The sequence below is a fragment of the Rhinoderma darwinii genome, chromosome 6, assembly GCF_050947455.1.
Source record: "Rhinoderma darwinii isolate aRhiDar2 chromosome 6, aRhiDar2.hap1, whole genome shotgun sequence".
NCBI classification, from domain to species: domain Eukaryota; kingdom Metazoa; phylum Chordata; class Amphibia; order Anura; family Rhinodermatidae; genus Rhinoderma; species Rhinoderma darwinii.
In genome coordinates this window covers 27,103,838-27,125,884 of record NC_134692.1, presented here as the reverse complement: position 1 = coordinate 27,125,884, position 22,047 = coordinate 27,103,838, and the positions used below count along the sequence as shown (strand labels likewise).

General features: G+C 38.6%; 1 protein-coding gene across 4 annotated transcripts in view; it reads left to right on the top strand.

The window, feature by feature from the left end:
- Window positions 1-22,047, top strand: part of KCNH7 (potassium voltage-gated channel subfamily H member 7) — a 260,266-nt gene that overhangs the window by 149,944 nt on the left and 88,275 nt on the right. For 2 of the 4 annotated variants that reach the window (XM_075829369.1, XM_075829368.1), the window contains exons 4-7: window positions 7,629-8,057; window positions 16,050-16,070; window positions 16,512-16,535; window positions 20,361-20,575. In XM_075829369.1, the coding sequence (XP_075685484.1) occupies window positions 7,629-8,057; window positions 16,050-16,070; window positions 16,512-16,535; window positions 20,361-20,575 (689 nt within the window). The remainder of the gene's footprint in view (window positions 1-7,628; window positions 8,058-16,049; window positions 16,071-16,511; window positions 16,536-20,360; window positions 20,576-22,047) is intronic. The other 2 variants (XM_075829370.1, XM_075829371.1) reach the window with 2 other exon arrangements.

Sequence of the window (22,047 nt, the reverse complement as noted above, 5' to 3'; positions counted from 1 at the left end):
ATTATCAGTATAGCGTCCTGTAATCGGGATGAGAGGGATATTAGAATCGTTGCGGTAAAAGTTAATGGCCCTCCATTACTTGCAATAACGGGATGAGCTAGTAAGAAGCAGTAATTTTTAGCAGTAATTTCCTATTCTTTCTTGATGGCGCAGGTATGTCTCGGGTGAGATAACTTGTGTTTCCATGGTTACGATTCATGACTGACTTGTATTGTTGCTACGTTTCAGTGTATGAGTTTTGTGCTTTACAAACAAGCTATTTCAGCTGCAGACACGAGCGCTTGATACATTTTCGATTCCATTGAAATTGCTGACATATAGCAACAAATAAGATCCTACAGAGAATATTTCCATTACGCTGTAATGCCTTTGGGTGTATTATGTGTTCAGGCGATTTAGCTTTTATACCAGGAGCTGCTTTTGAATCACACCACCTGACAGAGAATATTGTCTACTTGCCATCTTTTTGAGATTTCCAGCCACTGTGCCACATTTTATCAATATTCCTGATGAACATGAAGGCCCCTGGTTAGAGCTCTCTTTTTATTATTGATTAAATCTACAGTCCATTGCCTAATAACAGGGTCGTAGTTAATGGTTCATGGGTCCCGGTGCAATAGACTCTTCTTGCCCCCCCCCCCCTCAACTTCTTCTCATGGCCAACGGCCTACAGATTTCCGCTGCATCGTTGGGTCAACTAAGTGACACAACAATGCAACTCTAGCAGACAGGGGTGTCGCTAGGGTCTTAAAGAGGCTCTGTCACCAGATTTTGCAACCCCTATCTCCTATTGCAGCAGATCGGCGCTGCAATGTAGATAAGAGTAACGTTTTTTTTTTTCAAAAACGAGCAGTTTTGGCCAAGTTATGACCATTTTTATATTTATGCAAATGAGGCTTTCTTAAGTACAACTGGGCGTGTTTAAAGTTATGTACAAGTGGGCGTGTATTGTGTATGTACATCTGGGCGTTTTTACTTCTTTTACTAGCTGGGCGTTGTGAATAGAAGTGTATGATGCTGACGAATCAGCATCATCCACTTCTCTTCGTTAACACCCAGCTTCTGGCAGTGCACAGACACACAGCGTGTTCTCCAGAGATCACGCTGTGACGTCACTTCCTGCCCCAGGTCCTGCATCATGTCGGACGAGCGAGGACACATTGGCACCAGGCGACAGAGGCTACATCGACTTACCTGCAAACGCCGATGCTGCTGCAGAATCAACTGTAGCCTCTGTCGCCTGGTGCCTATGTGTCCTCGCTCGTCCGACACGATGCAGGACCTGGGGCAGGAAGTGACGTCACAGCGTGATCTCTCGAGAACACGCTGTGTGTCTGTGCACTGCCAGAAGCTGGGTGTTAACGAAGAGAAGTGGATGATGCTGATTCGTCAGCATCATACACTTCTATTCACAACGCCCAGCTAGTAAAAGAAGTAAAAACGCCCAGATGTACATACACAATACACGCCCACTTGTACATAACTTTAAACACGCCCAGTTGTACTTAAGAAAGCCTCATTTGCATAAATATAAAAATGGTCATATCTTGGCGAAAAATGCTCGTTTTAAAAAAAAAAAAAAACGTTACTCTTATCTACATTGCAGCGCCAATCTGCTGCAATAGGAGATAGGGGTTGCAAAATCTGGTGACAGAGCCTCTTTAAAACGTTAGGGGAGACAGTATATCTAGAGCACTACGACCCTATAGCTATGGATAGGATTAGATACAGTGGCTCAGCAGACTTTATCACATATGAGATGTAGGGCCCAGCTCGCTGACATTGCGGCTCCAGCGTTGGACCCAGGAAAGGTAAGTATAATAATTGTTTTGCTTTTTTATGTAGTTACTAATTTTTTTTATGTGTTTGTATTATTTTACAGGTTTTGTTGTTGGACTACTTTGGATTCGAGGACTACTTCAATGACAGCGTATTTATATTTATCCTCAATAAAATGGTTAATGAGGATTGTGTGGGGGTTTTTTATTTTGCTAAAATATTTTTTCTATGTGCTTGTATTTTTTTAAACTTTATTACTACCACATTAGTAATGGCTGCTGGCTGATTGAGAGCATCCATTACTAAGGTTGAGCTTAATGTTAGCCAGTTAAAAGGCTAGCACTAACCCCCATTATTACCCTGGTACTCACCATCACCAGGGGAACCGGGAAGAACCGGGTGTGATCCAGTACCTGACCATCTGTAATGATGGTCCGGTACTGGGGCGGCCACAGGCTGGTATTATTAGACTGGGAAAGGCCAAAAAAAAAAACCCACCCTGGTAATGCTAGGCTGCTGCTGCTATGTTGTATCTGGCTGGTTATGAAAAATGGGAGGGATCCCACATTGTTTTATCCAATTATTATTATTTTTTTAAATGACGTGGGGCCCTCCCATTTTTCATATCCAGCCATATACAACATAGCAGCAGCAGGCTAACATTACCAGGGTGGGAAGACCCACTGTTTTTGAACTTTCTAAGCCTAATAATACCATCCTGCGCCTGCCTCAGTGCCTGATCGTCACTACAGATGGGCGGTATTGGATCGCACCCGGCTCTTCCCGGTAGCCCTGGTGGTGGTGAATCCCGGGGTAATATTGGGGGGTTAGTGTTAGCCTCTGCCCTGGCTAGCACTAAGCCCCGCCTTAGCAATGGACACTGTTAATCAGCCATTGCTAAGGCGGTAGTAATAAAGTTTAAAAAAGAAATACAAAGACATAAAAAAAATATTTTATTGAAGTAAAAAACCCCACACAACCCTCATTAACCATTTTATTGAAAATAAAAAAAGCCGCAATCGAAGTAATCCTCTAATCCGATGTAGTCCAACAACCGAACCTGTAAAAAAAGCAAAAACACAAAAAAAAAAACATTAGTAACACATGTGGTAGGCTTAGATACAGGGCCCATCTGTGATACGGTCTGTTGGATCCTGTATCTAAGCCTACCACATGGTAGGCTCACATACAGGGCCCCAGCAAACAGTAATGTTATACTTACCCACCTCTTTGGCGCAGCGAATCTCCTGAAGCCATCCAGCGTCACAATGTCCGTGGCGCACATCGTCTTGACTTCGAAGACGGCAGGACCTCCGCTGCGCTCGGGAATGAGGAGGGTAAGTATATTGTTACTATAGTAACAGGGCCCCGAGTAGTTTATTAAATAGGCTCCAGTTACTATAGTAACTTTTAATAGTTGTAGTGCAGGGGCCCAGTCGCAATTGCGACCGCTGCAACCCCTATAGCTACGCCACTGCCTAATAATATTGTGCAGGTTCTCACCAATTAGGCTCTGATCACACTAGTTTCATGGCTTTCATTAATAACAGACCTACGACAGCGATGCTGGATTTGTTTTCAAATTGACACCACTGACTTCAATGGGATTCCCTAAAAGTTCCAGTATTTTTGACGATAAGAATAGCGCCACAGACTGCGCTATTATTGCCGTTAAAAATACCAAAATGGCCAACAGAGACCCCAACAGTGCTGAAATGTGCTGCAGAAAGTATACGCTAGACATATATGCCTATACAGTAACATATTGACTCCGATTGTAAAAAAACTGTATGCTATGTGGTACATATTTGCTCTTTCCTCATCCAGGAGTTGACCAAAATGCTATTACATGCCCTCATCATATCCCACCTAGATTACTACAACATCCTCCTCTGTGGTCTAATACTCTTGCACCCCTCCTAAACATTCTCAACTCCGCTGCCCGGTATACACACCTCCCTTTATCGTTCCTCTACAATCTAAAAAAAAGATTTATTTATTTTTATCAATTACAAAACTTGACATCATAGAGGGGAGTCTGCTGCTCAGGATCACCCACTGAGCCGGAGCCTACAGCTGCTGAGTATCAGTGACTCCCACTCTGGTAAACCCAGACCATCCTTGTATTACATGGACACCCAAACATATGAGTGGCCGCCATGTACATCCTACATTAGCCCTGAAGCACTGCTGGCTGGCTGAATCTTCCCCCAGCAAAAACAGGTTTCAGAAGCCAGACCTGGGGTGATCAGCTGATCGTCGGATGAGACAACACCTTTAAGTATATTGTTTTGGAAGTTATTTATCCATACACATTATAACCTACTCTTTATTTCAATGGATTCCAATAAATTTTCTGAATTAATATAAAAAACAAAAGTACTACATATAGTACAAATATAAACACTGTGGTAGGTGATCCGGATCCCAAAAAAATATAAAATATCCAACTATCCCTGTGAATCTTATAATTGATTCTCTCTGTTAAGTCTAAAGCGTCTGGATTTGGGAGATTCCAGAAAATCTTGCAATTTGTGCCGAAAGCAGATGCCGGATTACTGGAATTTTACTGGAATTTATCTTTTAATGAAATAAAATTATTTAGAAATTGTTGTCCACGTGGTCTCTTCAGATATGTTTCTTAGAAATGCTCTGGCATGTGAATTAAATGCATGGAGGCTTGTGACTAATTTGTCCCACATTACAGTGTTTCGTTGTAGCTAGAAGATGATTGATTAAAGCAATATCTCACCGGAGTTTACACCGGAACAAAACAATTACAACAATACAGGGGCTAGTACACATAAACACATTCAGTGCCCATCCCCTCATGCCCTACACAAAGTACAACACATAATAAGCCATAATTCAGTAGGACGGGTGCTGTTGTGTACTTTTTTATTATTTTTATATATAAAGCTGTTTTACAAGACCGCTCCCAGAATTCCTAACATTTGAATCCTAAATTACAAAACATGTTAAATACTGCCCAATTCCACTTAGGAAAGCCCCCAAAATTGCATGTGTTCCCATTAGAAAATTAGGACTGTTGGGAGGTATGCCGAGCCCTAACCACATGACTTTACACTACGTAGCATCTATATACTGTATTTAATTCAAGTTCTTTTACATAGTATTATAGTAGTATTCTGTAATGATCATAAAACACCATCACACCTCCGCATTGCCCCCTTAAATTTACCATTTCTTATGTGGCAGAGGAACCTTTTGGCCTTCTCAACCACCAGGGGCCAGGTGCAACTGCACCCTCCTCACCCTCCACAGTCCACAATATAAATTTAATATAAACCTTATTCTGATTGGGCATAATTTTTATTTCTGTGAATGCAGACAGCAGGATAATCCGTAAATGTTTTCACTCTGGTTACTAGGGCAATGATCAAGGGACCTTATACACTATATGGACAAAAGTATTGGGACACACCTCTTTATCGTTGAATTCAGGTGTTTCATTCAGTCTCATTGCCACAGGTGTATAAATCCAGCTCTAGCCATGCAGTCGCTTTTACAAACATTTGTGAAAGAATGGTTCATTGTAAAGAGCTCACTGAATTACAGCGTGGTCCTGTAATAGGATGCCCCCGCTGCAACAAGTCAGTTCATGAAATTTTTTCCCTCCTAGATATTCCACGATCAACTGTGAGTGATATTATTGCAAAGTTGAAGTGTTTAGGAACTACAGCAACTCAGCCAAGAAGTGCAGACCACGCAAATTTACAGAGCAGGGTCGCCGAATGCTGAGGTCCATAGTGCATAAAATGAGCCATCATTATTGTAAACATTATTATTACTATTATTTGCCATCAAGTTGACATTTTGAGTCCTGAAAGTCCCATCTTCTATTTGGATGTTAATGCTTCCCAATGATATTTTCATGATTTTTGTATCATGTTCGGTCAGCTTGTTGCAATTTGTTCTCCTATTCATTTTCCTTCAAGTATAATTGTTTTTTTTCCAGTGTACTGCATTTATCTATAATATGGTATAATATGGTAAAAAAATAAAATAAAGTATTAGCCAGATCATTTGTTTGGTTTAAAGATTCCCTACTTTTACTGCATTATCAAAACTGAAGTTCAAATTAATCCATAGTGAACGTTAAATGGGTTGTCCACTTTAGACCATCCCTTTTTGTTAGAAGTATCTAAAAAAATAAATTAAAAATAGCTAATCATAAGGTGTAGTAATACTGGGACCCCCAGCGATCACCTGTAATCTGCAGCAAGTTTTAATTTTCCCTACAGTGCCGCCATAGGTGAAATGAAGTATTGCATATTGCTAATTGAAATCATTGTACTGTTTTTGTAATACACAGACTTGCTGAGTCCTCCAGAGGGAGATGCTTTTTTTACTTGCTTACTCTTTTGCTGCTTTCTGCTCCAGCAAATTGATTTTAGTATATTAGGGTGTTTAAAAATGTTTTTCTAGACAACATAAAATGTAATTAAAATTATGAGTTTTATTATTATTTAACCCCTTAATGAACGGTGTATAGTCTTTTTACGTCGGCCATTAGGTGTAGTTCTTCTGAAGCGCAGCCTTTTCACGTCGGCGCTTCAGAAGAAGTTTTCCCGCATCAGGTGGGGTGCTCCTGAGCCCGGGCTTTTAACAGCCATGGTCTTCAGAGCATCGATCGGAGACCACTAGCAGTGGTCTCCGATCATGTTTAACCCCTCAGATGCAGCGCTCTGTAGCGAGCACTGCATCGGAGTGGTTTTAAAGGGAGGTGGCTCCGTCTCTCACCCCATCGGCATCCCGCGATGAAATCGCAGGCTGCGGATTGTTTCTATGGCAGCCTGGGGGCCTAACAAAGGCCCCCAGATCTGCCTTTAGTGAATGCCTGAGGCATGGCCTAACAGATGCCTGTCAGTTTTACACTGACAGGTATAATATACTGCAATACTGAAGTATTGCAATGTATTGTAAAATCGATCAAAAGATTGCACAGTAAAGTTCCCTAGTGAGACTAAAAAAAGTTTTAAAAAGTTTAATAAAGTTTGTAATAAATAGTCCCAAGTAAAATATAATTAAAAACCCACTTTTTCCCCTTACAAAATACTTTATTATGAAAAAAAAGTGAAAAGTTACACATATTTGGTATCGCCGCATCCGTAACGACCCAAACTATAAAACGATGACATTATTTAACCCACATGATGAACGCCGTAAAAACTAAAATAAAAAAACATGCCAGAATTGCTTTTTTCTGTTTATCTTACCTTTAAAAAAATGCGATAAAAAGAGATCAAAAAGTCGCATGTACTCCAAAATGGTACCAATAAAAAATACAACTCATCCCGCAAAAAACAAACCCTCATACAGCTCATATCAGCAGAAAAAATAAAAGTTATCGGCTCTTAAAATATGGCGACACAAAAACAAATAATTTAGAAAAAAAAGTGTTTTTACTGTGTAAAAGTAGCAAAACATAAAAAAAACTATGTACATTTGGTATCGCCGCAATCGTAATGACCAGCTGAATAAAGTTATGTTATTTATACCACGCGGTAAACTGCATAAATTTAAGACACAAAGTGGCTACATTTCCATGTACCCCAAAATGGTGCTATTAAAAAATACAACTCGCCCCGCAAAAAACAAGTCCTTATACAGCTATGTCGACGGAAAACTAAAAAAGTTATAGCTCTTTGAATGTGACGATGGAAAAACTTAAAAAATTGCTTGGTCATTAAGGTTTAAAATACCTTCGGTATTAAGGGGTTAAGCATAATAATTTATATAGATTCACATCCAAAATGAAGGTCGCCTAATGCCCAAAGAATGTTAAAAGGATGACATGTCTCTTTGTGTCATTCCTTGTCTTTCAGGCAAATTGTTTGGCTTCCGGTTACCATCATTGAGACTTCTAAATTACAGAAAACAATCGTTACCGCAGGAAGATCCTGATGCCGTCATAGTGGACTCGTCTAAGCACAGTGATGACTCTATGGCTATGAAGCACTTTAAATCTCCTACAAAGGAAAGTTGCAGCCCATCCGAAGCAGATGACACAAAGGCACTGATCGATTCAAACAAGTGTTCACCTTTGGTTAATATAACTGGACCTCTGGACCATTCTTCACCCAAACGACAATGGGACCAGCTGTTTCCGGACGTGATGCATACAGGGTCTCACTTGTCTCATTCACGGTCAAAGGAAAGCGTTTGTAGCATGAGACGAGCATCTTCAGTGCATGATATAGAAGGATTTAGCATTCACCCGAAAAGTGTTTTCAGAGACCGACATGCGAGTGAAGGTATGATCCCCTCTTTTTAAATAAGACAGCACATGCTTTACAGACTTAGGATAAGCATATAGCCTAAATAGCCATTTTCTGTTCAAAACTTATTTTGTATTTCAGAAGGATGGGAAAAAGGATTTTACCTATAAAGTGCCTCTTAACATTTGAATTCCAAATTATGGGACATTCTAGCCCTAGCCCCATTCTGGTGGGAACACCCAAAAATAACCTAGAAATACCCCTTTATGCAAATATTAATAACCGCCACCCCTTTGTGGCTCTGTTTGTCATACAGTCTCCAAAAAAAAAAAAAACGGGACTCTCAGGAGGTATACTTTAACAATGAAAATCCTTAAAGAGGCTCTGTCACCACATAAGTGTCCTGTCTCCTATATAAGGAGATGGGCGCTGTAATGTAGGTGACAGTAATGCTTTTTATTTAAAAAAACGATCTTTTTTCACAACGTTAGGAGCGATTTTGGTTTATGCTAATGAGCTTTCTTAATGCCCAAGTGGGCGTACTTTTACTTTCGACCAAGTGGGCATTGTACAGAGGAGTGCATGACGCTGACCAATCGGCATCATGCACTCCTCTCCATTCATTTACACTGCACTAGCGATATAGATATATCACTATGTGCAGCCTCATACACAAGCCCTAACATTACTAGTGTCCTGATAATGAATACACATGACCATCCAGCCTGGACGTCATGTGTACTCAGAATCCTGACACTTCTGACTCTTTTTTTGTGAGATTCCCGCAAGTGAAACCAAATCTCGTTTAGCTCCGTAATCTCGCGAGATTTGGTTTCACTTGCCGGAATCTCACAAAAAAAGATTCAGAAGTGTCAGGATTGTGAGTACACATGACGTCCAGGCTGGATGGCCATGTGTATTCATTATCAGGACACTGTAGTAATGTTAGGGCTTGTGTATGTAGCTGCACATAGTGATATAACTATATCGCTAGTGCAGTGTAAATGAATGGAGAGGAGTGCATGATGCCGATTGGTCAGCGTCATGCACTCCTCTGTACAACGCCCACTTGGTCGAAAGTAAAAGTACGCCCACTTGAGCATTAAGAAAGCTCATTAGCATAAATCAAAATCGCTCCTAACGTTGTGAAAAAAGATCGTTTTTTTAAATAAAAAGCATTACTGTCACCTACATTACAGCGCCGATTTCCTTATGTAGGAGACAGGGCACTTATAATGTGGTGACAGAGTCTCTTTAAGTTATCCTCATCTATCAAGTTGCTAAAAATTATATTTAACATTCCTTATATGTATTATGTTCTTTATATCTATAATTTTTTTTTTTTTGCAACAATCAGTATAACGGTTGGTTGTTCGCTAACTTTATCAGAATTAGAAGTACAACAATTTTTTGACACATCGACAAAAGAGGACAAATTAATGCCTATGGTGATTTGCATTTTTCAATTATTTTTGCAATTTCATAATAATATATTATTATTATTATTATTATTATTATTATTATTATTATTATATTCTAGAACATGGGGAAATTAACAGGAACACTACATCTAGAAATTAATGATACATTTATTTTCTCTGTTTGTTGTTCTTAAGTCTGTTGCTACAGTATATAACACCTATATAACACCTTTTATGACAGCCTGTAGTCTGCAGATAAAACATATACGGTCATAAAACAAATTTGAAATATCTCAACTGCTTTGTCTAATTTTTAGATTCTTACACCTACACCAGACACTTTAAACAGGACACAAAATCATATTAAAACCAGGAGTCTAAAATGTTGAATAATGTATTTTAAATGTTCATATACATCGCATGGGGTAAAGGCAAATATTTCATTGGCTGAAGCAGCATTTTAGAAAACATTCCATCTGTCCCCTACGTTTTACTAATCTAAAAAACAAATGTATGTTAGGAAGAAGTAGGAGACAGATGGAAGAGAGTATGACTGCAGGATCAGACTACTCAGGTTTTTTTTGTAGTCTGTTACCATGGTGACATAAATCTGAATTGCAGCTATAGGCACAAACCGTAGGATATTTTTAATAAGGACTGTTTATTCATTTTTCATTTTTGATGTATTGAAGAAATAAAGAAAAAATAGTTGCAAAGGTGGACAAAATCCAAGTAAACACAAAATGCTGTTTTTAAATGATGATTCTATTTATTGAAGGAAAAATGCAGTTCAGTCCTACCTGACCCTATGTGAAAAAGTAGTTGTCCCCTTAGCTACTAAATAAACCAGTTAACCAAATTCAATTGACAATTGTGTTCAATTTTACTTGGCACACCCAGGCATGATCACTGCCAGACCTGTTGAATCTAAACATCACTTAAATAGATGCAGTCTGGCAATGTGATTCAAATACAGATGCCAAACAAAGTTATTCAAATCTTCCAGCTTGGAAAGGGTTACAAAACCAGCTCTGAGTCTCCAGCAAACCACTGTGATAGCCATTATCCACAAATGGAAAAAAATTGGAACAGTCGTGAATCTTCCCTGTAGTGGTCGGCATACCAAAATGTCACCGAAAGCACAGTCCAGGAGATCACAAAAGGACCCAGATGAACATCCAAAGAACTGCAGGCCGCACTTGTCTTAGTTAAGCTCAATATACATAATTCCGCAATAAAAAACAGACACTGGGCAAAAATGGAATCCACGGGAGACTTCCAGGGCACAAACCCCTGTTGACCAAAAATAACACAGTCTTGTCTCTCATTTGCCAAAACAAAAGTAGATAACCCGCAAGACTGGGTGTAATACTTTGTGAACTGATAAGTCAAAGGTGGAACTTTTTAAAAGACGTGGGTTTTGTTACAGCTGGCTTAAAGCTAACACTGTATCCCACCATGAGAACATCATAACAATAGTCAAACATGGTGATGGTACTGTCATGGTCTGAAGCTGCTTTGCTTCTGCAGGACCTGGACGACTTGTCAATGATGGAACCATGAATTCTTCTTTCTATCAGAAAATCCGGTAGATTGTCCCGCCATCAGTTTGTGACCTAAAGCTCAAGCACAGTTGGGTTATCCAGCAGGGCAATGACCCAGAGCACACAGACATGTCCACCTCTGAATGGCTCAAAAGAAACAAAATTAAAGTTTTGGAAGTGGCCAAGTCAAAGTCCTGACTTAAATCCTATTGAGGTGCTGGAGCAAAACCTTTAAACTGGCATTTTATGTTCGAAAACCCTCCAATGTAGCTGAATTATAACAATTCTGCAAAGAAGAATGGGCTAAAATTCCATCACAGCGATGTGAAAGACTTTTCGCAAGTTATAGAAAACTTTTGATTGCATTTGTTACTGCCAAGGATGTAACAACCAGTTATTAGTTTAGGGGGTAAATTACTTTTTTTTACATGGGTGATAAAGGTTTTGCTGCATTTTGTGTTTACTTGTGTAGTCTTTATCTTACATTAAAATTAGTTGGATGATCTGAAGAAATCGGGTGAGGGGCAAATACTTTTTCACAGCACTGTAATTCAAAGTCCAGCATTGGTGATCATTACAATTCCTACACTACATGCATTATGAAATACCTGTGCACCAGAGTATGGTTTGTAAATTATAGGATATGTCTACCATCACAGCCAATTTTATTTTTTATTTTTTTGTCCCAATGCCTCTAAAATGAAACAAAGCAGCTTTCAATACAGATGTATCCTTCCTTACCTTTCCTCTTATTTCAACATATACTGAAATGTGTGGCACGAGATGAACAGCTTGATAAAAAATAAACAGGATTTGCGATACCCTGTCGTGGGATGTCTATGTTATAGGTGTCTGTATGGCCACCCAGTAGTTGTGATGTGAATTGCAGCCTGTCAAGCATTTCGTTAGCATGTCGCGATATTTTATTGTTGTGGTTTCATGAGAAATTGGAGTCCTTAATCAAATTCAAGCAAAGGTAAGGGTGGACACATCTGTTGGTTTTAATTAAAAATGTTCTATAGTTTTGTATCTACAGCTCCCGTGCAGAGTATGTGTTTCCATATAGTTTGATCCTGCAGTTATATTCCCTTCTATCTATCCTTTACTGCTTGCTAACCTACAAAACATATGTTAGCATTAAGAACGGAAAAAATGGAAGAAAATATGACTGCAGTATGAATTTGGTTGTTGTCTGTTATCATGGAGACACATAGTTTGCATTGGAACTGTATAGACATGACAGTAGAACATTTTCTATTAAGGCTCTGTTCACATCTGTGTTTAGGTTTTCCGTTCTGCTCTGTCACGGGAGCAGAACAATGAAAAACAATAAGTGACATGATGGGCTCCAATGGCGCCTGACGAAACCCATTGACCTAATGGGTTCCATCAGGTTTCCATAATTGTGCCTGTCGTTTTGCCGGACAAAATAGTGCAGCGCTATTCATGTGGACAGAGCCTAAGTCCTAATCGCAAAGTTGCTACATTTCTCATTTTAGAGGCATTGGGACAATAACAAAATTTGCTGCAAAAAGTCTTTACATTTTTAGAATGAAGGTACAGTATGACATGTTATCAAATATACAAACCTAAATCCAAATACTGCCCCTAAAAGGGTGGTGCATCACTTTAAAGAGAATGTCTACATATTTTTTTATAGAATTACATTTCGTAAATGAATGCAAGTCTAAAGATCATCGTCATGCAAACCTTTATTCTATGTAAGAAACTATATGAGATTAGGGGGGAAATGCTGTTTTTTACTGGTAAGAGCACCAGACATTGAGTGGTGCTGTTTCTGAAAGGAAAAACAAAAACATCCTTATTTCTACTCTCATACAACTTTTTTTAAATATACTTATTGTAATCTCGGCTGCCTGTTGCCACCACTAGGGAAATAATCTGTGTGTAAAGTTGTGTACAGATCCTTTTTACATAGACAGAGGGTGTATACAGATTGCCTCCCCCTAGTGGTAGTGAAAGGCAACAACTACTTTTACAGTCCGATACATAACTTGAATCTCATGGACCCTGATGCAAAATCTATAATACAGTCTTCTTATCCGGTAGAGGGGCCCCTGGAGACCATTAGGCACCGGGCCTTGGGTGCAAATTCTATCTCTAGCTACACACCCCATTTACAGAGGTGTGTGGGGGGGGTACAACTATATTAGAAAGTAATAAAGAAATTAAGCTTGCAGCCTTACGAAGTATATTAGGAAAACACTCCAAATTAATTTATGCTACTGGTCGATGCTTTTTAAAGCATTGGCTTATTTGATGTAATTATGGGCCGATGTTGCTTTCATTGATTTGTTTCTCTATGAAAAGCTTGCATGTATCCAATTAGCATCAGATAAGGAAAGTAAAAGAATTTAGATATCATAATTGTCCAAAAAAAGGCAACATCAGAGGTATCTGTAAGATTTATTGAATGAGATGTAAATGGTTAATATTAAATTAGAACCACTATTGCAAGAAACCATTATTGAAATAGCTGGAGCTGGAGACATTGCTATTTGGAACAGATATTTTTATTGATCGCATCTTAGCTACTCAGGGCTTCTTTCCAAAAGATTTCTCTCCCAAGTGTCTTGCAGAGTTCTACATTGTATTCCCTTAGAGTAGAAGTGAGTAGTTGTTGTAATAATAGATAGTGACCTTAACATAAAAAAAAAATGAAACTTTTGTATGTCTTTACACCTTTCATTGCTTCCTACTAGCGTTCTAATAGTGAGGAAGTGTTAAAGGGTCAATAACATGGATAACAGTGACATTTTATAATCGCTTAAAGTAAAAGTTAACCTTTTAACTCTATATTATTTTTAGGTCTAAAATTCTGTGCTGATTAATTTCCTAATATATCTATATAGTGTTTGGAGTTTAATTCTACAGATACAGATCTCCAAATCCCCTCTAAAGACAAATAGTTAATTAATTCAATTTTGGCTGCCACCACTAGAGGGAGCTTAGTGCATACTGTTTGTACATTTAAGTCAATAATAAAACGGTATGATTTAAAGTTCCCGCTAGTGGTGGTTGAGGGCAGCCAGAATTTTTAGAATTTAAGGATATGCCATAGATGTCTAAATAGACCACCCTGGAAAGCAAGAGAAGGTAGAACAGTGGTCAGGGGGCCCCGTTCTAGAGATAGGTGCATGTGTTTATTCCATAAATGTGCAAGATGGGAAAACCTCATTAAGTGTAGCTCAGGTTTTGAGGGACATAGACTAGTATAAGATTTTCAGAATTACCCAAAATCTAAAAAAATGACCACATATTAGCAAATCAGAAGTTAAAGTTTTACCCAAAGTTTGGTCATTCGGTTTCTTTTACTATGAGATATTGGCATTTTTGGGGTTTTGTGGCAGCGGCCATTTTTTCAAAAGTGACAACAGGAAGTTTAGCCATATTGGTTATTACTTTTGAATAATCTTCTTAGACAGTAATGAAGACTTTGATTTTATCAGCATGTTTTATTAATAACAGAGTGAACGTTTTATCATTATTTTATGAGAAACTAATTCAAAACCGGTAAGGCTGCCCTTCCTGTTGTCACTTTTGCAAATGAAAATTAATACTGCAGCAAAGAGGCCTAGAATGGTTCACGCTGATGAATACACACACATGCCTTATATAGTTGCATATGTTAGTCATGCAGCAGTGTCGAGTCTCTATTCATTGTAGAAAAGCTGCTTTACTACATTTGAAAGGGGAAATAAATAGCCCATCAATATTTCACTCATGGAAATCTTCCCCTCCAGGTCCCCGGCCCATCAGCAGAATGAAAAGGCAGTAATGCTCCTGCGAGCGTTGCATATCCTCTATTGTTTAAGTAGGTACAGCGCCATACATATATTGTGGCTGTGGCTAGTATTGCAGTCTAATATCAAGTGAGAAATCTGTGATTTATCTCCAAAAGTAGCCTTAAACAATTAGATTAGAAACCTTTAATTGCTTTTGTCACTTTCTTTAACCACAAGGAGTGAACTTGTGTTGTTTGTGGGGGTCTGAAAATAGAATAATTTATCACAAAAGTTCTGCTTTAGTAAACATCTTTTCTTATAACGCTGCATTTTGCCGCTCGTCTGTTATTCCTCCGAGAAATTTATGAATAAATTGACAACTGTGTGTTACCATTCGACTTGTCAGAGGGGCGTGTCCCTACACAGTCTCACTCTGTCAGCACTGATTGGACATTGTCAGTCCGTGTAGGGACAGACTCAACTGGTAACACCCATTTGTTAATTTATTTATAAACTTCTAGGAGTAATAACAAAGGAATGGCACAAAATAGAGTTCTAAGAAAAGTTACTCTGGAATTGTTATTTATAGGGAAAATAATTATTTACTAAAAAAAGACATTTCTGAAGAGGTAACAAGTCCCCTTTAAATTGCCTTTAAACCAACCCAATACGTTCTTTTCTAGAAGCCATATCTGTTGTAATGTAAGACAATGTCTTGCTAGCTTTAGAGCAGCTGATTGGCATTGTATGAATCCATCAATAATTACAACAAAACTATTTTCATTAGCTCATTTAGTGGTGATCCATTAAGGGTATAAATGACATGCATACTCTATGCACTCTTCCTTCAGGGAGGATTTGTTTCTTGTGCCATCATGTTATACGCCATTATTGGCTCTTTTTCAAGCTTAAATTATGAGGTCAAAATGTCACTGGTGTAATGTGGTGGAACATGTTACCCTGAAGGTTGTTGTCGCAACGATCCTTATTGATCGTATTAATCAGCGTGGGATTACTTGATTTGACAATTTGTCATCCACATTGACAGACTGTGGAATTCTGCTTACAAGCGTTTCAATATGTCTGATTCAGATGTCAGAAAGGTAATTTTTGGCACAACAATGGGGAAGTCAGAGAGGAGATTAGGTCAACAGAGTTTGATTTTCACGATTGATCGAATATATAAAATGAGCATAGAATTATTTATGTTGTAAATGTAGAAAAATATTGTTGTTTTTTTTATGTTGTCTTTTTTTTTTAGTCCAAACCATTTAGAATATTCTCTTTTGTATTTCCTTTTGTTCTGCTGAATATCAGACAATGGTCGCGATATCAAAGGTAATGTGTGATTAACAAATGTTTTCTTTGACGCTTAAGAGTGCCACTTTGCCCGGCATGTTAATTTGCCTGTTGCATGATCTGAGATATGGCGCCCTCTGCTGGACTGATAATGTCTAGGTGAATTATTGAATCTGTATTTGTCTTTCAATGGCTAGCCAGCTTTCCCACACAATATGGATACACAGATAGAGAATAATACATTTCACTATGAATCCAAACTCATGCATCTAACATAAAAGTAACTAAATTCCGCTGATGTATTTATTTGTTTAATTTTACAGGGTTGGAGCTACAGTAATGAGATGTAGTTAACTCCTTTGCTGCCAGACACCGCTATTTATTGCAATATTCATCCTCTGGTAGCAAAGAGGTAAATTTGAAAGAAGCAAAAATTGCATATGTTCTTCATTTACTCCTCTTTTGTCTCCTTAAAACTAGTTTCACATTCCTGGATGGCAGGGGGTATGGTTTACTTTTTTTTTAGTTTAGATATTCATGCATGCTTTATCAATTGCTATGCCCACTGAAATGGTTTGCCCTGTGCATTGTTGTATTGCATTGTATTGTAGTGCTTCTAAGCAGGTATTTCCAAACCTCAAGGTTATAGACAGGACAGAAAATATCTGAATCAAGTTTGAACCGTCAAAGAGTGAGAGAACCAATCGTTGCAAAGAAGAAGTAACGTTAGCAACACAATGCGCGAGATTTATTAATACTGGCGCCCATGCCCATGCAGTGTGTGCCCGATTCATCAACATGTCTGATCTGGAGTTTATTCCGCCACAATAAGAAAATGTTAATAAATGAGACTTATACCCACCCTATCTTATCATTTCTAGAACTAATCGGTGGCTTAACCTAGAGGTCAGATTCGCTTTCCTTGTTTGCTTAGATTATAATGCCTATGGACAGAAGTAACGTTGTGCAGGTCTGTAGAGCCTATGGAGAACAGTTATCGGGACAACCTGAACTACACCCAGCCCCCCTTTAATATCCGCCTAAGCAGTTCCAAGAGTAGTCATGATGGGCAAGGGTAGCAGTTGCACCCGAGATCTGGTGCCTGATAGGCCCAAAGTCCCCTCTACCTCATAAAAAGTCACTAGTATTAAAAAAAATTGAGCATGGTAGGTGGGGGCTTCCGTTACAAATTTTGCCTTGGGGTCCAGGACCTTCAAGTTATACTTATGCCCTTTGGGAACCTGGAGCTTTACAGTTGGAGCCACTTTAATGGTTCCAACAGACACTATAAATGGGCTTTTCCTACGTATATTAGATACTTGTGCCCTGTCGTGAGGATATCTGATAAATACTGAACGGTGGGGGAACCCGTAAATTCCAAAAGCAGGATGGTTTAGCTCTTGCTGGTTTCCCTGACTCCCCTTCTTTTAAGTGGAGTGTTACTGCAAATATTCAGCATCGTCTCCATGGATGGCTGGCACCAAAACAGATTTTTAAATCAATGGGCATCGCAGTGGCGGGCCATCGCCAATCAGTGTTTGATAAGTATTGGAGATTCCATTATGATTAATTCCCTAATATAGATCTATTACCTGAATGAGAGCAGCAGTGAAGATTTAGTATTCCCCGCACCTGCTGTCCTGGTACTATTGCTAGAATATAGGCTCTTTACACGTATTTTGTGAGTAGAGAGTTATAATGTGCTAATAGTTATTCCAGGAGCCTCAACCACACAACTTTTATTTCTACTTGACCATTTTCTGCATTCTGGGAGTTATAGATACCAGAATGGCCAAATCTAAATCTATAGAATCTGTTTTCATAAACCAGTTATATAAAAAGCATCTTATTAATAAAACTGCTGGTAAATATACATACAGTATAAGTTAATGCAGCATTGGGTCTTTTTTTCGGCATTCTTGTCAATTAATGCCTGCGGCAAACGATTCAGTATGGTATTTGAGTGTGAAATTGCTCGCTTGCATGCTGTGTATGATTATTATGCTGTAACACATAGTATGCTTACTAACCATTGTGAGTATTTGTTTATTGCTCTCATAGAGTTACTAATCTTTTACATGAATGTTTGATGATGAGAGGTCATATCCACATATTATGCAGAATCCCCTGTAGTACATGGGCTCTATTCAGTGTTACATTTTACTATGACTTATGTGTTCACCCTGGAGAACTTATCACTTAGATTCTTTGAATATTTTGTTTTGTATTGTATTTTCTTCAATGTTATTATTATTATTATTATTATTATTATTATTATTATTATTATAATTATTATATTAACATTGTTATATTTTTTTTAATACTAAATGTTCACATATCGATATTTGCACCAAAAATTTAGTCTCAATGAGGTTGTTACATCTAATCATCCCCGTCCATATGCCCTATAATACATCATAGTGGGGAACCCCTATTCAGGACCCTACTGCTCTGGCAGACTTGGCCTGGCCATGTGTTACAGGTTCGCCAGTTCACTTAATTGGGCGCCATGTAATACTACCTTTCCCCCTTCAAGGCAAATGTGTGCCCTAATGATACTTCCCTTGGCAATATCAGCCCATTGCCGTGGGGCATGGGGGGGGGGTCCCTGGAGTCGGAACTGAGTCTAGCTCATAAATAATAATCTTTATCTATAAAGCGCCAACATGTACTGCAGCACTTTACAATTCAGAGGGAACATGTCCAGACAATATCAGACATTACAAAATGACAACTAATTCACAATTCAAACAAGAGGAGTGAGGACCCTGCTCGCAAGAGCTTACAATCTATGAGGAGATAAGGGAGACACAAAATGCAAAAAAGGTTTAATAACCCTTATTAATCACAAATAGCGGACTATCGTGATAATCCCGTTTGTTAAAGAAAATTTCCACCCAAAACACAAGGCTGGCCATACAAATTATAAGTTATGATAGCCAAAGTTTGATAATTGTTTGATTTACTTACAGACATACTGCCATTTTTCTGATTTGGTGTGGTGACAAGTACAAGGAAGTGCAGCCATATTGGTCATCATCTTTAAATTATCTTCAGAGAAACTGACGGTAAACCTGTCATTATATTCAGTAAGTTCAACAGAAAAATGCCAATATCTCTGTAAGTACTTTAGATATAATTACCAAACTTTGGCTACTGGTCCAACTTCTGATTTACTTATCTATAACCAATTTTAGTTTTGATTGGAAATTCCCTCTAAGACACCAGTTTACACCATTATGAAAACGGCCCTATTGTCACAATCTTTATTTAGAAAACCAATGAAACCTTCAGGAGCTCATGACCCTTGCCAGCTATTTTTCTAGCAAAGTAGAATTATGAAACGCAATAAACCTGTAATTGTATTATTAAGTCAGATTATTGGTAGCAACATCATTTACACAGTGAGAATAAACTGCACCAATCAATTCTATGAATCTACATTTCTCCAGGATCGATACAACTGCAGTGCTCAAATACGTCTTTCATTGTAAGCTTCAGTGTCGCCGATATTTTGTTACGCAAAGTTTTTAGTTTCACGGCTAATGAAATGTATCCTTCAATTCAATGTTTTCATCCAGCTTCAAGACTGATCAAATTGGGGATTTTAGTGAGTCATAGAATTACTCAGAGGGAAAGTAATGCTGGATAATTGCAGGGTCTACACTATTCGAGTGGAATAAACCAAATGATCTTTTACACTTCAGGAACTTTCTATTTTATACACATGTATTAGATTAAATGGAGCACACCGCATCACATGTCAATGACAAGCCAGTTTTAGCAGCCGTAAAGTAGTCGTAGCCCAAGTAAAAATAAAGGATTATATATATATATATATATATATATATATAAAACAATTTATCTGAAGACTTCTAAAAGTCAAAAAGAAATAAAAATAATTGTGTGTTGATATCTTAAAGAAAGTCATGGTCACAGAGTCTCCATGAGGAGGACTGACAAATTATTGAGACCACTCCATACTCCCCCTTCCTGGCTCTGTAATAACTGTATGTTAAATTTCAGGAAGATGATCTGGGGTGGAGTAATACAACCTCAGGGGTTGGACTTTTTTTGTTTTAAATTTTTGTGCTTGACAATGATCAGGTATCACACTTTATTTCTTTTTTTAAGCACAAAACTGACATCTACCAGCCGTGAACTTACTTATATTACTAATAAACTACAATTATTCTAAATGTTCTTCATTTCTACTTCCCATTTAACCCACGGAAGAATGGATTTTTAGGAGATCATGATCGTTTGGTGTTTTCATCAAAGTGTTATTTTATTTATACATTGATAACTTGTGTTTTTAACTACTTCCAGGCCCTTTTAATCATATCAAATCCAGTCTTTTGGGTTCTACATCTGATTCAAACCTGAATAAATACAGCACCATCAACAAAATCCCACAGCTCACTTTGAACTTTTCAGACATAAAAAATGAAAAAAAGGCTTCATCACCTCCTTCTTCGGAAAAGGCTATCATAGCACCCAAGGTTAAGGAGCGAACTCACAATGTTACAGAAAAGGTCACACAGGTAAGATATGTGCCCAAAGTATAGACCATATGTCCTCTCAGTGTTAGAGATAACAGCAAGGAGGGGGTTATATATGGCAGATCGGAGAAGGGGGTACTATAAGACTCATTTACACATTTATTGCTCATATTTACAAGACCTAATTGATAAAACTACAGAACTCCTTTAATATTTACAGAGCCCATGTCCATTGTTTTGAGAAGTTACAGAAATGAGCAGCAAACTAACTTTATCTATGCCTGTGCTGCGTCTGTATGTAACATAACTTATAGAAGCCTTATAGCAAAGAACTTGACATTTCCCCATGTTCCTTGCTTCGTTTTACTCATATAAATTTTGTAAGGCCAAATATAAAGTTTAGTTATAAGTTATAATGTTTGTACTATTTTTTTAGTATAAATCTTCAAAATCCCATTAATGTGATTGGTATATTTGGAATTGTGTGTTTTCTCCTTTTTTTTGGGGGGGGGGGGATTTCCTACTGTAGCAGTCACCTTTTCTCCAAGTTGTATAGCTGAGAACATAGTTGCCAATATTAGAATTTTTTTCCAGGAACACTTAGGGTAAGGTATGTCTTATTATGTGTGGCCTATCTGGTGGGTGTGTCCAGTGGGCGTGGTTTTCTTTCTAGAATTTCTGCATACAAATAAACAAACAAAAATTTCTGCACTAGTTTGTCTGACAGCTGCTATGGTGGCCAGTACCTCTTTGGTTAGCCGGTTGTTTACAAGCAGGTGATGTCTCACTTTATCACTAGGGCTAGACAATATGTGCTGACCACTACTGACAACGTAAAACCCAGCGTAGATAGTGCCACACTGCGCCCAGTAGATAGTGCCACACTGCCCCCAGTAGATAGTGCCAAACACTGCTCCCTGTAGATATTGCGATGCACAGCTTCCGGTAGATAATGCCGCAGTGCCCTCTGCAGAGAGTGCCACACATTCCCTTTTTGGATAATGCCACAGTGTCCTCTGTAGAGAGAGCCACACAGCCCCCTGTAGATAGAGCCACACAGCCCCCTGTACATAGAGCCATACCACCCACCTGTAGATAGAGCCACACCACCCACCTATAGATGATGCCACCCCATCACACCAACATCTCACATCATTTATAAAAATACCGTATTTTCCGGACTATAAGGCGCACATAAAATGCTGAGAATTTCTCAGAAATAGAAAGTGCGCCTTATAATCCGGTGCGCCTTATATATGAACCCGACAGTAAAGAGAGGGGTTCATACAGGATCCTTTACCTCTATCGTGGGCGGCAGGGGTCGGCGGCGGCATACCACAGCACACACCATGCTCCTCCCCCCCGTGCGCCTAGGAATGAACTGAAAAAGTACAGTAAGGGTATGTGCACACACACTAATTACGTCCGTAATTGACGGACGTATTTCGGCCGCAAGTCCCGGACCGAACAGTGCAAGGAGCCGGGCTCCTAGCATCATACTTATGTACGATGCT